The sequence below is a fragment of the Apostichopus japonicus genome, chromosome 2 (genome assembly GCF_037975245.1).
Source record: "Apostichopus japonicus isolate 1M-3 chromosome 2, ASM3797524v1, whole genome shotgun sequence".
Lineage (NCBI taxonomy): Eukaryota > Metazoa > Echinodermata > Holothuroidea > Aspidochirotida > Stichopodidae > Apostichopus > Apostichopus japonicus.
In genome coordinates this window covers 6,885,853-6,903,778 of record NC_092562.1, presented here as the reverse complement: position 1 = coordinate 6,903,778, position 17,926 = coordinate 6,885,853, and the positions used below count along the sequence as shown (strand labels likewise).

The window sequence follows — 17,926 nt, the reverse complement described above, 5'->3', positions numbered from 1 at the left end:
CACCATGAACACTTTAACCTTCCCAACCATACCGTTAATGACATGTCCCTACATGGGATTGAATCTTGAGGTAACAGTCCTGACATAGTACCAGTCAGCAGAGCGAGACTATGGATGTAACGCCTTCGCACCATTCAACCTCATGGGCTCAACATTCAGGACATGACTAACCTTTCTTTAGCCCCCCCCCCCCGCCTTCCATCTCACCTTGTTTCCCCCTATGTTAGTCACCTCTCTTCTCGTAGCTCTCTTCCATCTTTTTACCCACACTTTTCTGTCTTTGTCCTTCTTTAGTTTGCTCCCTACCCTCTTCCCTTAATCCTCTCCTTGTCCCTCCACTGTTTATCTCCTACCTATCCTCTTCCCCTGTTGGTTTTTATCTTTCTTTCTTCTCTCCATCCCTTGTCTACTAATCCCCTTACATCTATCTCTTTGTGTTCATCATGCTCATTTACCTGTCTGTATTACCTGCTTGTATTTGTCCCTTCTGTTACTGTTACTTGTCATTTAGCCTTTGAAAAAGATCCTGCTAGGATCGAAACGTCAGGCCCTCTTACTTTTACACATATCTTTTAATTAGTTGAATTATTTTTAATTTATTCCTTATTGTACTTCCCAAGATAAAACTTGTCATTTTTATAGGTTTTTTTGTCGTACAACCTTCCATGAATCTCTTTGTTTCCTTTAGGTTTTTCATCTTACACATACTGTGTAAGAAGATAACCTCTGAATGATCAAGTAAGAACAATTGAACTCGTTAGAAACTGATAAATATGAAGGAAACTGTATACGGTGTGATTATTGGAAATCACACTTATCCTATCTTCCAAACAATATACAATTGTGAATTACAAAATAACTTAAAAGTTGAAGCAAAGTACATTTTCATTGCATTATCTTGTTTTCAACACGATTGGTTTAAATAAGTAGTAGATGAATAACGTACTGGTAATTAATAACAAGTTCAAGGAGCACTCCCGGTGAAACTTTGATCTTATACTATCGATATCGTTTGAGTAAATACTTGAATTGTCACAAACAATCGATTAATTAGTACAAGAAGACAATGAAAACAACTGATAAAATCGGCTTCTTGTCAAAGTAATCCCGAAATGTCACATATCTAAGTTCATCGTGTAGAATAACACGAACTGGTACTATGGGTAACCAGAATGCAAAATGCATTGATGTTTCGTTGACTTCATTGCACTAGACTTCTGCTTGTTAGCAACCAGAACAAGCTGTTCAAATTACACTATATGGCATGTTAAACACAGGGCCATCTACTGTACGTGGCAATACACACCTCCACCAAAACAATAGGGGTCTTGTAATCAATATGATGTATCCACACACTAAGTATGAGAAGTATCCACGATTCCCATCGTTAGATATCATGTTAAAGAGTTTTCAGAGTTTATTTTTGCAGATGATTTATGTGTAATTGTTTGAGATACTACAGTAGGCATAGCTGCTTATTTTTGATTCTGCGGCATGTTTTACTTTGTTCATCACTTACTTTTGGTGGAAAATGTTTAAATTTCATACTGCACAGAAACATAATTTTCCAACGTAGCACAATGTATAGGCCTAAGTGCCTAACCTTCGTTCATAAAAACTATTGATGTTGTAGATCTGTACTATGGAGACTTGAACAGCGATCAAAGTGGCGAGTGAATTTTGCGTTTTGGCGAGTAGAGTTATAGTCACGGTCGCCAAATAGTGAGTACGTTTAAAATGTTTCGAGGCCTAACAACCACTAAAACATGGTTTATCATGGTAGAAATCATGGATACTTTCCATACATGGTATATTTGCCATATTGAATACAGGAAACATGTTGCTTGTGACGTCAAATATCATTTGGGGTAACTAGAGGTCAACCTATGAAGCCTTAATACATAATTTCTAACGATTGGATTCGTGGATACTTCTCATACTTGGTGTGTGCATGGCTACATCATATTGAGTAAAATACCCCTATTGTTTTTGGTGGAGGCGTGTATTGCCACGCACAGTAATCGGGCCTGGTTATATCATGCCATAGTGTAACTGTACATAAAAATAGTGGTTTGGGCCATTTATACTGTAACAGCTATTTCTGGTTAACAAGCAGAAAAGTCTAGTGCAATGAAGTCATCGAAACCTCAATGCATTTTGCTTTCTAGTTTTTGACAAATTATTTGACTTTTGCGTGTGTGTGCGACTGTCCATGTGTGTCCATTTACCTTTTAAAACACTTATTCAAATTCCCAGAAATACTGTGAAAATAAAGGGGGAAATGGTTCTCGATGATGCATCTTCTGTTGTCACGTGGCGCTTATGACGGAGGTGAAAGCTGTTAACAATATCCCGGTAATAAACCGCTTTGAACCGGATCAGCGAATACTAACACGCATTTACATGCATATGTGGTACTGCAGAGTGGGAGAATAACAGGAAGCTTGGATTGCTTATACTGCGTGTACTCACTTCCTCGAGCAGAAAGTATTGTTCAACAACAAGGTTTACAATTCTGATATGGACAATTGTAATCGTCATTCAAGAAAAATAAGATTCGTGGTACGAACAAGCTAAAATAGAAAGGACACACAGTTGAACGGTCATCTCAACAGGCTTGCACGAAGGGGTGAAGGCATTGGTCCCCATCTACATCGACTCGGGTCGGATGAAATGTTCAATCGAGATATGTTTGCATTTAGTCGGGGATGTTAGCAATTATGCAATCGGGGAAACATTAAACCACTCCGCCGGGCGCAGGACGCCCTCAGTTGGATCCCGGGTCGTGCGCGGTACACCCATTTTAGACTCACACAAAATTTCAAAAGTAATTATCAGCACATCCTTGAGTTAAGACCTAATTGTAGACCAATTATAGTCCAAATTGGCTCAAAAGCTCCATTTGACGTATACATTTTCTATTTGTTTTTTTTTCTGGGGAGAAGCCCAGAGCCCCTACATAAGAGTGGTTATCAAAGATCCCACCACTACGCCCACTCCTTTACAAATTTCTGGATCCACCTCTGGTCCTCCCATAAAGGTTCCTGCCATTTCCTAATCAGTGGGGTAAATTCAGAGTTTTTCCCCCAGGCCGCGAAGTGCAGGCTATTTACTGGCTAAATGCCAGTGGATTTCGCCGAATGCCAGTAGCCCCCCCCCCCCCAAAGGGCCCTAGTATATTTCTATCGCTATTGTACTAATTAAAGGAAAATGCAAAGGGGAATTTGATTTTAGCCAACAAATCTCTATACAATTAATTTATTTAGCAAGTAGGCTAAAATTGTGAGTTTCTATAGGCTCCCTCGTCCTCCATTGTTGAAATCCTGGTGCAAGCCACGGCCCTGCATATCCAGTATAGGCCGGGCTCTGTCATATTCATTGATAAATCACCAACTATGGGAAACTGTCAACTTTTTTCCATGCATTTTTCGAACATTTTCGTTATCAGACTTGCATTTTTTAATTCAAATTCTTTGTTCTTATTGGCTATAACTTCCAACAAGTTTAACCAAGTCTAAATTTCGGCATTTCATTGTAACTTTCTACTGTTTTAATTGAAATTGTGACTTGACTCTGATACAAAGTGACGACCGTTCGCATATAGTCCTAGGAAGACGCTGATAATGGGTAAGGGATGATCAGTGTGGCCATTGGTCCGTCATTCCTCAGGACCCTACAAGCCCTACGGGACTCTACAGGATCCTACAGGACCCTACAGGACCCTACATGACCCTACATGACCCTACAGGACCCTACAGGACCCTACAAGCCCAACAGGACCATACAGGACCCCACAGGACCCTACAGGACCATACAAGCCCAACCTTTCAAGTAATATGCACTCTGCAGTTAAACTTTGCATATTCGTTATGGTCGCATCCAAGCAGACGTGATCTAGAAGGCCTGGAGAAGGGTATTGGTAGGTTCCATTAAATAATGCGGTGTTTTCTGAAACCTTCCAGATGGTACACACAAATAAACACACACACATATATATATATATAGGTTAAACCCTTTCTTACACTGCATAAGTTAAAGAAAAAAGCCTGAAGTGCACAATCATGTACGTCCTGCACCCCATACATCATTGGAGATAACTTTCGGTCTAAAACGTAAGTACGTAACTAAAGCGTTAGCAGGTGCGCAACCACGTACAGAGGTTTGGGGTTGGGATCCCAAAACCCCACTGGAAAACATAATATTACAAGAACAACCAAATGCAAAATGCGTTGAGGTTTCGATGACTTCAATGCACTAGACTTCTGCTTGTTAGTTTAACCAGAACTAGCTGTTACAATACCACTATGACATTTCATTTAATTTAATTTATTTGTTTCCACATTCAAAATATATTACACAATAATAGAAGAAAATGTATGTGACAAGTGGAGGAGGTCTGAGAAAGCCGAGGCTCTTACGAGGCAGACCCCCCCCCCCCCGTACAAAGACAATAAGAAAAGAAAAAAATGAACAATGCATGCAATAAAACAAAGGTTACACACACAAATAAACCATGTAACTGTACTTACGTTACAGAAGATAACATTATACAATTTAAAGAATTATCATATACGTAATGACAAAAATGAAAAAGAGAAAATCAAAAAATATGTATTATCTTAGACATCTTAAACTGTTCAGTAATTGGATAAAAGTAAATGCTTCAGATTTTTAGAAAAAGAAGCAAGTGATGGGGCATTTTAATCGTGTTATCAAGATAATTCCATAATTGGGTACCTGAGAAACTGAAATATTTTTTTTAATGTTAGAGCGGATACTATACAAATGTAAATTATTCGAGTGTCTTGTAAAATGGTCATGGATGTCTGAGTTTAAGCTAAAGTGTCTGCATAGCAGGGAGGGCAGAAGGTTATTGTTAACTTTATATATGAAAATACCTAGTTGAAATCTATGAATGTCAGACAAGGTGAGAATCTTTAAAGAGGTGTAAAGTGTGAGCTCTATAGTCTGACAGTGTGATTATACGAATAGCTTTTGTCTGAAGAATAAACAAGCGATTAAGGTAAGTGGGATGAGTATTACCCCATACAATGTTACAATAAGATAGGTGCGAGTAGATAAGAGAATGGTAAAGCGTAATGAGAACATTCTTTGGTACAAAATGACTTGTTTTATAAAGGACTCCTATAATTTTTGCCGTTTTGTTGCATACTGAATTAATATGATAAACACAGGTCAGTCTACTGTACGTGGCTACACACACCTCCACCAAAAACGGTGACATCCCTATGTTCCGACGTCTCTATGTTCCGACAATACGAAATCATTTTTGGACTCATAATTTTTTTGACCAACATTTTTCGGACCCAACTTTTTTCAACCAACATTTTTTTGGACTCAAATTTTTTGGACCCATTTTTTTGGACCCACATTTTCGGACGAATTTTATTTTGGCACCAAAATTTTGGTCCCAATAAAATTTGGTCCGAAACATTTTTTGTCCAAACAAATTTTGGTTAAAAAAAGTTAGGTCCGAAAAAATGTTGGTCAAAAAAATTTATGAGTCCAAAAATAATTTCGTATTGTCGGATGTAACCCCAAAAACAATAGGGATCTTGCACTCAATGTTATGAATCTACACACCTAGTATTAGAGGTATATCCACGATTTCCATCGTTAGATATCATATAAACGGTTTTTCAGAGTTTAACATCTGGTGACCTATAGATTTGACCTCACAAGCAATAGGATTCTTGTACTCGATATGGCAAATCGATATATCATGTTTGAAAAGTATCCATGATTTCTACCATGAGAAATCATGTTTTGAAGGTTTTCAGGCCTCGACAAATATTTTTTAAAGTACTCGCTATTTGGCGACCGTGACTAAAAATCTACTCGCCAAATTTCACTCGCCAGTAGACCTATGATTGAGGTTAACGTTTTCAAAGTACAGATCTGCAACATCAATACTTTCTATGAACAAAGGTTAGGCAGTTAGCCAGATACATGGTGGTGCGTAATCGCGCATTGGAAAGTCATGTTTCTTTGCAGTATGAAAGTTAACCTTTTCCCACCAAAAGTAAGTGTTGAACAAAGTAAAACATGTCGCAGAATCATAAATAAGCAGGTAGGCCTCCTGTACTGTCGTAAACAATTAAAAGTAAATTGTCTGTAAAAACACCTATACGAAGATAGCTTGGCTTCTGTTACAGTATGGCTCATATGTTACTAGGTATATACTATATACAGTAGCAAGGTGTGTGCGAGTCCTAAGCCTATAGTACCTTATACTGCTACTTTGAACCGCTACTCGATTAGCGCGACCTCGTACATTTGCCCCTTAATTCATTTTGTCTTTTAGCTGCAGATTGATGCGCGAAATATATCGCTAGTATTACTCCATTACACTGCCTAAATCAAAGAGATCTATTACGCAATGAAAATCTGAGGTAAGGGCATCTATCTTCCAAAATACCTAGCAGCAACAAGAGCAAACTTGTCTCAAAACTCCTTAAATTGTATTGTGCTTTGCGAATTATGACTGATAGCCAGTAGGAAAATGCCTTAAGAAATAATTAAGGAGATGTTTTGCCAGGGTGCGAAGACTCGCGCAAAAAGAAACGTCTAATGCCGGTAATCTGACCTAGTTTCGAATGAGGTGTAACAGAAGTGTTAGACACCACCATCGATCCCAGAAAATACACACACGGCTTGCTACCGTCGGTAATTAGACACTAGTGTACAGCCAATACATACAGCTACGGTCAATACCCACAACACAGTGTACAAACGATACAGCGATGGACATCTCAGGTCTAGATAAAAGATAACAAGGTATCACGTTTCGTTATTGGTCAGATTACCGGCATGAGACGTTTCTTTGTGCGTATGGAAAGCCATTTTAACATTTAATCGGGAATGTTAGATATCTTAAATTGTTTCCTATTTTAGATATCAAAAAATTCTATTTCAGATATCTAAAATTAATTTCGAGATATCTTAAATTTAATTCGAGATATCTGAAATTTTATTTCAGATATCTGAAATTGAATTCGAGATATCTAAAATGGATTTCGAGATATCTGAAATTCTAATTCAGATATTTGAATTCGAGATATCTGAAATTGAATTCGAGATATCCGAAATTGAATTCGAGATATCTGAAATTCTATTTCAGATATCTGAAATTGAATTCGAGATATCTGAAATTGAATTCGAGATATCTGAAATTGAATTCAAGATATCTGCGATTCTAATTCGAGATATCTGAAATTGAATCCGAGATATCTTGAATTCAATTTCAGATATCTCGAATTCAATTTCAGATATCTCGAATTCAATTTCAGATATCTCGAATTCAATTTCAGATATCTGAAATTCTCTGGTATTTCGAGATATCTGAAATTGATTTTAAGATATCTGCAATTATTTGTAGATATCTTAAATAAATTGGAGATATCTGTAATTTAATTTGAGATATCTGAAATTCCTTATTAAATGTTAAAACGGCTTTCCATATGTGCGCGAGTCTTCACACCCATTAAGTTTTATAAACGCTGCCTGGTCACAACGAAACTACATCCAACCTGAAATAACTACGACGAAAAACGTCCAATAGAACCGCCGTACTACAAAGTACACCGGCACGTTGTAGCCAATGCAAATATGTTCGAGTTTTAAGTTTTGAAGTTTAGATTCTATGGATGCCCATGAGCTCATTTCCAATTGCCAATAGCCTCCTATTCGTATGAGGCGTAATGACATGTTATCTGATAGGCTGGTCTGTGGGAGATACGGTAGCTTATAAAACAAGGTTTCCACAATTTGGCGTCTGGTGAACCCAACTGCCCTTTGACCTCAGTAAAATCTTGTAATGAACGTGTACCAACTACATACTAAATATTAGATTCGTCCAACCTTCTTGAATTATCGTGTTAACAAGGTTTTCATAATTTGACCTCTAGTGACCCCAAATGGACTTGGACCTCCACCAAAAAACAATAGGGATCTTGAACTCAATGTGGTATTTATCACACGAAATGCGAGATTGATCCAAGCTTTCCTTCTTTAGATATCGTTTTTACAATGTTTACACAATTTGACCCGGGTGACCCCAAATGACCTTTGATCTCCACTAAAAAAGTATAGGCTTTTGCACCTAAATGTGGTACTCATATACACCAAATATTAGATTGGTCCAAGCTTCCGTTCTTGAGATATCGTGTTTACAAGCGAGGCGTCACACACACACACACACACATACTCACTCTCTGCCTGTACGAATGCGTAGGTTACGATTATCATCGAAACCAAAAAGAAAACAAAAATCCGATAGCGTAAATATAAAAATATGCAAAATGCACGCATGGTACAAGCTAAACATTGTTCAACATTGTCTCATAAGTTGCAAAATATAGAACCACTTTGTTTGTACCTAAGGAATCCCCCCCCCCCACATTTTATCAAAATTTCTCACTGGGAAGGGACTACGCTTGTACCCCTCGCGGAAGTGATTACATCTCAACACCCCCTAGACCCCGCGCGTACAAAACTGTTGATTCTGTTAGAATACCAAAAATATTGTAATCACTTAATTGTTGGTTGTATCGAAAGAACGGTATATGTAGGGATAATAAGGCTCACATCGAGAGTTTGATATTTTTTCTTGGGGGGGGGGGGGACAAAATTTGGCCTAGGGAGGTGTTTAAAAGCGTCAATCACTATATCAAATTTAGTTTGTTCTAAAATATCTAGTTCTGTGCTTATGGTTAAGGAAACCTAGCTCTGAGAATAGATTACATAGTGCTAGTTATCCAAAAGCATATCATATACACCATAGCTATTTATTTTCTGTTTGCCAAGTTTTGCCGACCCCTTTTCGTCCTGAAAATTCTGGTGGGGGAGGGGATTCCCCTTTCCTCTAGCTGTTTCTCTCTGTAGCAGGATTTCTTTTTCTTACTTTTCGTACTATAACCAGAGTTTCATTTTCTTAGCGGCAAACCTGCATTGGCCAAAGGTAGCCTTTGTTACTGCAACCTTCGAGCTGCCACAAATTTGCGGTATAAAACAATCAAATCACCTTCGAACTCTCAATGATGAAATAATGGTTTGTAAAGTTGACTGACTCAAAGTCATCTTGAATCCTGTAAATTTGTGCACTCACGGATGTCAAGGAGATAGGATACGCTTGGCCATAGCAATACATTGACATATCTTTTCTTGTTCCATCTATTGCTCACGTTGTTACTATAAGCTTCTCGTTGAAACTAACACTGTACTCTCTACGACCTTCTGTTGCCTTTCACGGATAACCTACTGTAATTAAGTAAACCAGTTGAGGTACGCAGTGTGAATAAATCACTGTGAACTATTGTATGAAAATTAGTTTGTTAGCTTAGTAACTATTAGCATGGGCAACCTATCTGCGTCGTACTCAATCGCATTACAGGATTTTAGGCTATGAAAGCCGTTAGTAACAGGGAATTCCCAAAGGCCTTACGTTAAAAGTGTAAATGTGCTAACCAAATACATCAGTTTTGTGCATGGGAGAAATATGCAACCCTCTTCCAACCCCTTCCCAATCCCACCCCTTCCCAATCCCACCCCTTCCTAACCCATCCCCTTCCCCAGTTTCAAAAAATCATTACGAAGAAGAAGACAAAAAGGACAAGATTTAGCTACTGAGTTTGGACCTTAGTGTTAATTGCAGGATGGTTTCCAGGGGTTTATTGTGATATAAGTCTCATTCATGGTAGTAGTAGTGTCAACGTTAATATCGAGAAGTATTTCGTTAATTGTTAATTTGCGCAAACGTGCATTGCAGGGAATGTTGGAAAGTATATAGGTACAGGTTTTACTAGGAAGGGACAGGGTTGGGCCGGGGGGGGGGGGGGGTGAACTGGGTACTTGTACATTATTTCGGACCAATGATGTAGCATCATATTTTCGCTGACTGCATGAGCCTATTTAATGTAGGGGAGGCTTGTTAACATATCATGGTGGTATTGTTTCTGATTCATCCATCATAATGGATGACCCAGAAAGTAATCCGTATGTACATGAGATTCAATAATCGAATTAACTTCACTATAAAGTTGGTGCTGGAGAGAGATACTAGGAGAATGGGAGGGGGGGGGGTGGATATCATCGCAAACAGATTAAGAAAATTCATGTTTTTCTATCTGAAAACCTGCATGATACTACTCATAAAACACATACACACAATTTCCAATAATTGTTTCTTGTTTCGACTCATAGCAAGGTAACATGATTATTACAATCATAGAAAACTGTCAGCTTGATAAATTAAGTAATGAATTTAGTTGAAACTATCGATTGAAATCTTGCTTTGGGTGTCTGATCAAAAGTGCACGCTTCCAATCTTGCTTTCTGAATATGCCTTTCACGAGGTGCTTTTAGTTGACCAAACATTCAGGCTTGGTGACAATGAGCGGGCAAATCTATTTCGCAATAACTTATCCCAAGCGAAAATCACTTTGTTATTGAAAAGTAACAAAAGGAACTCTGCGCAAGCGTGACCTTACAACTTTCCGTAGATACAACGTCTCCATTGGGCAACGTATTACGATATGAATATTCACGTCTAAACTTGGCTCTCTCTCTGTCAATTCTTTCTACACATTATGCAAGGCTGCGTGACTTTTGATCTTTGAATGTTTGTAGGCCTTGCGTTGTTGATAAAGGTGTTAAGCAGAGAATCTCGGAAAGAGATAAGAGCTGGAATATAAGTCAGAAATTGGCAGATTACAAGTCACAACGAAAGTCGGCGGTTCACAGGAAAAGACACCGCACTAGAAAAAGGAATTTTTAAGTTGCAAGGAAAAACCGTCGCCATGAAGTACTGTATACTTCTCCTCGTTGTGGCTACAGCTCTTGGTGGTATGTACATTTTAGTTCTCTTTTCTAATGTTTTAAAAAAAAAAAAACTTTTTAAGTTTTTAAACACTAATTCTCTGCAATTAAAGGCGTATATAACCCAGGCCTCTAACATTTTTTTGTATCAAATAATCGGCTTGGACGAATCTCTCAATTACGTTCTCAATTATGTTTTCTTTGGTTTTCGATGTGTTAAATTTATTGTGATCTATTGGATGAAAGTAAATTAAGAAATGATGTTATATATGTTTCATACATTCGGTATAAATGTCTCACTTCATGCTCCTTGTGCTATATTTATTTTACTTGCTTGACACATCCATAAATGATTTTCCAGTGATATTTTGTTGATAGTCGCTATTAGTAAGGACAATTGAGCAAAGAGAAGGCAAATGACGTAAGAAGTGGGGTGATATCGGGTAGTGGTGGTGAAGGGGAGGGGGTAGAATACAGATCAAAACCAAGTGTATTGCTGGGAGCGGGCATTCAAAGTTCAATTAAATGCGAACAGAAACAACAGGCTTTCTAACCGAAGTGCTCCTTTGCAGTCCAACCTTATGCCCCTTTCTACCAATTAATTGGTTGGGCTACTCATGTCAGTGATCGTTGTCGATGCTGCGTTTTAATGTGCCACACATATTACATACCAGACTTGCAAAGGTTGTTATGGTGTTCTGACTCTTTTATTTTTGCCCTGTTTCTCTGAATCATTGCCAAATTGTTGAATGAAAGGTTGACCTTCATACAGTTTCCATGTGATACTGAAATTTCATATGTTTTGCTCGTTTTGTTACTACGCATGCGTAGAGAAGTTAAACTTTTCTGGGAGAGATTGTATGCAAATTTGCGGTCTCTGAGCCAGCTGTTTGTCATGTGACTAGTGTACTGGGAATCTTCAATTGAACAAAGCACCTCCGTGAATTGCGTAGTAACAAAATATGGCAACATATTCCAGCGTTAGTCAAGAGCGACAGATTGTTGGGGAAATGGTTTCTTCTGATTGTATGGAGGTAAATTGATAGGGATTTAGGGGGAGCATAAGGAACAATCAGTGGAATAAACTTAAAGAAGTTACAATTTGGACTACCCTTCGAGACAAAGTCAAAGTTCTATACAGTGAACTGTTACTGTTACTGTTAGGAACGTAGTGTAACTTAGCAATAGAATTAACACACACAAGACTACGTAATAAAATGTTTTACGTGTGGGCTACTTCATGAAAGTGGCGAATCAAAATAAACTAGTTCTTCCACAAGTAAATTGTAGCGTAGGCCTATTTTCATATGTGTCTTAATAATAATAGATGTTAGTTTCAACCTTAAGAGTGACAGGTTTGAACGAGAGGTTACTTACCACTGTCGAAAATGTCAATATTTTGGGTGTTCGTGAAACACACAATGGCCCTGATACTTTTCATTGCTTAACATTTCTTACCTGTAACTTAGACATTTTATAGGAGAATGAAATAGTGATTAGATAGTTAACCATCTAACAAATTTCCTATGGAAAAGCATTGAATTCCAAGATGAATCAAAGTTTATTTAATTTTGATCCACCAAAACATATTTTACCAACCAACTGTTGGTTTGAGGTTTGGACCTAACTGGTAGTATAATGCTTTGTGTTCTTACCCAAGTATTTTGTTTGGTACGTCTTGGAACAAACTCTGTTCTTATTTTGATTTGGTGTGTTGAACTGCAGTACAACAATTTTATGTTTCTAACATCCATGTTCCTTTCTTTGTATAAGGTTATTTTAAATCTGACACTAAGAACAAACAGTTGTATTGATGTTATTACTGAAGGATCACAGCTTATATTTTTAGTAATTTATCCCATTGCAACATACGATGCATAGTCACTTAGCAGATTGCTACACAATTTGTATGTTGCAACTTTGTAAACGCTAAAACATCATAGTTCCAATACTTTAAGTGATACAAATTTATTTCAGTGTCCCTCCTAAATCAACAGGCACTTGAATTTATTGTGACAAGTGCAAGAGACGACCTCAGATTTGAATGAAATAAAAAACCTTTCAGTTTAAACATTTTCCCAATGGTACAGTGTTTGTGTGTCAGCAAAAAGAGGTTTCAAATTTTAAACCTCCTGTAATCGTTTGCTGGGCTAGTTTATGATAGTATTCCCCCACTTCCCCAGTAAAGTTGGCTGGCGTAGTTTAAGTCTTCCATACCATTCTACGAGTATTACATGTGAGGCGCTCCTATCACTGCAAGTCTAGTTAATAATTGGCTGGTCCGTTTAAGAGCATTTTCAAAACATTCCATATAATTCCACTCTATGAGGCACTCCTCCCACTGCAAGACTTTACTATCCTTAATAGTTATATCAGGTGTATTCTTTGCAGAAAAGGTTGATCGTTTCATGGAAGTGAGACTTGAGAAACATATGAAATAACAATTTTTTGTACTATGTCACTGTTGTTAAGTTGCTTCTAGTAGGTCTCAATTTCTATTAACTTAATAGGTGATTTTCAAAGAATTTTCACAAGTACTTTTAATAACACAAACAAAAGTTAGATTAACTCTTGTATATTGTAATACGATTAGTCGGTGAATTAAAAAATTTACTCCATGTCCCACTTTTCTTTTAATTCCTCAGTGCCAATCATCCAAGATGCTGAAGATGTGCAATGTAACAGTAAGTACAATTATGTTGATCTCCCGTTGTATGTCTGTTTTGTTGACTGTATTTGATCATCCATGTGAAGTTAAAAGTAGATGGTAGTTTTATTGTAGGTGACAATGTTGCTAACTTATATCATATGCTGTCAAAAGTAGTATCAAAATGACAAGTAAAATAAATTCAGTATCACACAGCATAAGTTTGCCAACAAAGTTAAGTTGAAATTTAAATCTTGGTGTGGTGGATTTCTGTTTTGGGAAAATATTCTGTCATAGTTGCTTATCACTGTATCTCATTTATCTGATTAATTCTGATAGACTATGATTAATTAGTCTCTTATCAATTAACAATTAACTCTCAAGTATTTACTTGATGAAACAATGGTGCTTATTATCAACTTCATGCATGACCCAAAGGGTCAGGTTTGTGATAAGATTTTTCATCTTGATAAATCTTAAATCCTGTTTCCTCATAGTTTTCATATAGAGTCATTACCTGATTTCACTGTACGTGTTTTGTGAATGAGATTAGTTGGAAGTCTTTTAATTGTTCTATGTGATACAAACCATCATATGCTCCTCGCATTGTTCTGTCTTCTCATTGGTTAATAATCTCTTCAATTAATAATCTTTTTCCATAGGTCTTTTCCAGTACAAAAAGGAATATGTATTCAATTACATCGGTACCACAGAAACAGGAATCGTAGGAACTCACGATGTTACCTCAAACACCAGGATCGCCTGTGATCATGTAGTCATCAGAGTACCTCAGAAATGCGTAGTTGTACTGAACATAGGACAATGTGAAATTACACCGGCAACAGACCAGGTAAGGAACAGCTCACCTCCATATATCTTCACTCATCTTTCTCTTATTGTAAACTGCTACAATTGCTGTTTCATGTTCAATTTATCAAATTTCCTTTTCTCCATAACTTCAAGACCAGTCCATAATATCACGAACAGTGTCATTATTTTTGTTCAGTAAAACACAGTTTGTTTGCCTAAGTATGGAAATGGTATATCCATTATTGCTATAATTCTATGCACTAGAGATCTTGCAGGTTGAAACTGAATGCAATAACAAGAGGAAATTGTATATGTTATATTTACAAATGTAAGTTAACTTCTAGAAATATTCTGTACTGAGTGTACTCTTCCCTGTTATGATGACAAAAGGTGTGTCCCTCCCTTAAAACATTGCAATAGACTTTACAGACTGTAAGAATGTCTGTATTCATTTCTTTTACAGACAAGGGCATTTGCCCAGAATCTGGAGCGATATGAACTTATGGCACATGTCAGCAATGGTTTGATGATTGAAGTGCTCCCTAATGTTGATGAGACTATGGAGGTCCTCAATGTGAAGAAGGGTATTCTCAGTGCTCTACAGATGGAGTGGACTGGCTCTGTTCAGGAGGAACTTGTCTCAGATCAACTGTCCATCCATGGTAACTGCTCTGCTACTACTACTCATGTTCCAAATTCTGACGAATTCACAGAAGAATTTTTGGTGACAAGAGACCTTAGCAGCTGTACCCAGAAGCCCTTCAAGACACCTCTGTTGTGGTCTGGACTTGCCTACTTGCAGAACATGGTAAGGAAACAATGATATACCAAACAGAGTATAAATAGATATTGCTATCAAATTAATCATGGATACAAGTATTTATTTGAAAAATGTTCATATATGCATACTAGGATAAGCAATGGCGTATTTGATTCCAACTGTGTTATTTCCTAATATTTATTCTGGGTTATGGAAAGTCTGCATATTGTTAAGGGAGTGTATTTAAAAGCTAATGATATTTTTGAAGATTGATATATGACATAAGTATTCAATTGTTTTGCAGCTATGACAAATGTTTCTCTTTTATTTGTAGAGCATTGGAAGCAACCTGCTCAACTCCTCACAACAGTGTCGCTATGAGACTTATGACATCAAGGGTCAACACATGCAAAGAGCAGAATGTAAAGAAGTCCACTCTTTCTGGCCTATGAGCATCTCCAATGACCGTGGTATCATGACTACCGTGACTCAAGTACTCGAGCAACAGGACTTGCAGAAGTTGAACTCTCTTGACTTCAAGGCTCTGAGATGTAAGTTGAATGACTGAACATATCATGTCTGTCCCTATCTCTTGTTAAGTGCTGGCCAATGTATACTTCATTACTCTCTAGAAGTGATTAGGGTTAAGGTGAGTCATTGAAATTAAAATATCTACCTTACTTTGCTCCATGAGGATAACTAATTAATTTCTGTTTTAATGTATCTGCTGTATTTTAGCCTACTTAAGTTTATCTTAACTTTATTAACAGATGATAAGCGTTCTACCAACATTGTTCAGGAAATCCCAAAGGTTGAGTCCACGGAGGAATTGTCTGTTGATGAAGCTATGGCATACATTAAAGACTTGGTCAAGTCTACTATTGATGAGGTCAAGATGGATTCTCCAAGGAAGTTCGGTTACTGGGTCAAGGCTCTCAGGAGCTTGAACAATGACACCATCCATGAAGTCTTTGAAAAGACCTTCTACTGTGAGAAGTACTCTGATAAGTGTGCCAACACTGTAGGCAAACCAGAACTTGCACGGTGAGTTCATGGTCCATCAATGTAAAATCTGATGAATTTAGAATGTTTTAGTTTGATCTTATAGAAACACCTCACACATGGCACAGGAATTGGTTGGAAAGTTTTCTTTTAATACTTTTTTTTAAAAACTTCATTCTTGTTTTTATGATGTATTGCAAACCTTTGTGAACTGAACAAAAGTGCCTTTTTGAAGGTGGAAAATGGGTCCTTTTGCTAATAAATTGATACAATTATTTACCTCCTAAACTGCATTTTCTTCCAGTGAGTACCTCTGGGATGGCCTGATCCAGTGTGGAACTCTTCCCTGCTTCTCTGTTGTCAACACTGCCATCATTAAGAACATTATCCCCAAGCCTCTTGCTCATGTCATGATGTACACAATGGCCTTCAGGGACTACCCAACTTTGGACATCATCTCCGAGGCGGTGAGAGTTGCTCAGTTTAACCGCACCAGGTCCATCTTCTTGCCAGTCAGTACCATGATCTACAAATACTGGCTTGACCATCCAGAGATCCACAATGAACGTGAGGTATGTATTTTATAGCTCTGGCAAATTAATGATATTGGAGTAAGCCTAAATATTTAGCTCAGAGAATTTATTGGAAGTTTGATACTGAACGTTGTTGGTATGTTGAATTCTTTGTATGTTTTGTCCCTACCACACAGTTTTCCCATTAATAAATGTTCCGTGAAGAAGCATTCACACCTTCAGTAGTACATTCAAACTCAGTCTAAATGAATCAAGTATTGAATCATTCTGCTAAGCCTTTTGTTATTTTTATCACAGCTATTGTAGATCTGCTTAGGAACAGAAGATCAAACAGATATATGTAGTTGTATGTATGTGATATACCTGTGTGATATATATTGTGATATACCTGACCAAGTGTTTCTTTCCATAGCTCCCTGTTGCCATCCAGGATTTTATTGAATTGTTGAACAACATCATCAACAATGACTGCACTTTGAATTCAGACCCCAAATCTGTGGATGCTGTTGAGGAAGAACGCCAAATTTTGCTGGCCATCAAGGTGTGTTTAAGTTTTTTTAAACATTTAAATATTTCAACAGTTGTGGTTTCTTGAATCATGCAAGTTACTCCTTAGCAATGAAGATGATACAATTAGAGAAGATATATTGCTCTGGAAATGAAAAACTAATGTAGAAGTGAGATCATAACTTAACCATTATCAGTCATGTTGGGATCTTTCTAGTGAATATCGGAGGATAACATTCACTTTTAGATGACCTTATCCATTCAACTCTATCTCTCAAAATACAACCAGCTTTTCTATGAATGACATTTTGTACTTTAAAACTAGTTTCATATCATGTAGTACAAAACTTATTAAATCAAAATGGACTCTCTGATGAAAGGAGGGTTTAGTTCTCCCAAAATAACAACTAATTTCCTTGAATCCTAGGCTCTTGGAAACCTTGGACCTGTTGCACAGAAGTATGATGCATCAGAATTCCGCAAGAGGCTCCACTTTGAGCGTGAATTGTTGAAGTGTGCCATCAACGAGAAGGTCAGCTACAACATTTCACTGAATGCTGTCCAAGCTCTCAGACGTTTCAACATGTCCATTGTCAGCAACTTTGTCATCAACAACCTCAAGGTGGCTTTCCTGAATGTTTCTTTCGACGTTGAAGTCCGTATTGCTGCCTACCTCATCTACATGAAATCTGATATCAAGGCCCCTCATCTCATTAGTGTGTATGAGGCTCTTAAGAATGAACCTGTTAAGCAGTTCAAGGCTTTTACCTATTCCCACATGAGCAATATCCTGGAATCTGAAGATCCCTCTGTGCAGAGGTATGTATTATA

At 37.5% G+C, this 17,926-nt stretch overlaps 1 protein-coding gene across 1 annotated transcript in view; it reads left to right on the top strand.

The window, feature by feature from the left end:
* Positions 1-10,703: 10,703 nt before the first annotated feature.
* The window catches only part of LOC139976310 (uncharacterized), a 28,099-nt gene continuing 20,876 nt past the window's right edge, over positions 10,704-17,926 (top strand). The window contains exons 1-9 of the mRNA XM_071984979.1: positions 10,704-10,863; positions 13,482-13,520; positions 14,146-14,333; positions 14,757-15,101; positions 15,388-15,604; positions 15,824-16,097; positions 16,360-16,627; positions 17,001-17,129; positions 17,523-17,914. Coding sequence (XP_071841080.1) covers positions 10,818-10,863; positions 13,482-13,520; positions 14,146-14,333; positions 14,757-15,101; positions 15,388-15,604; positions 15,824-16,097; positions 16,360-16,627; positions 17,001-17,129; positions 17,523-17,914 — 1,898 coding nt within the window. The 5' untranslated portion in view covers positions 10,704-10,817. The remainder of the gene's footprint in view (positions 10,864-13,481; positions 13,521-14,145; positions 14,334-14,756; positions 15,102-15,387; positions 15,605-15,823; positions 16,098-16,359; positions 16,628-17,000; positions 17,130-17,522; positions 17,915-17,926) is intronic.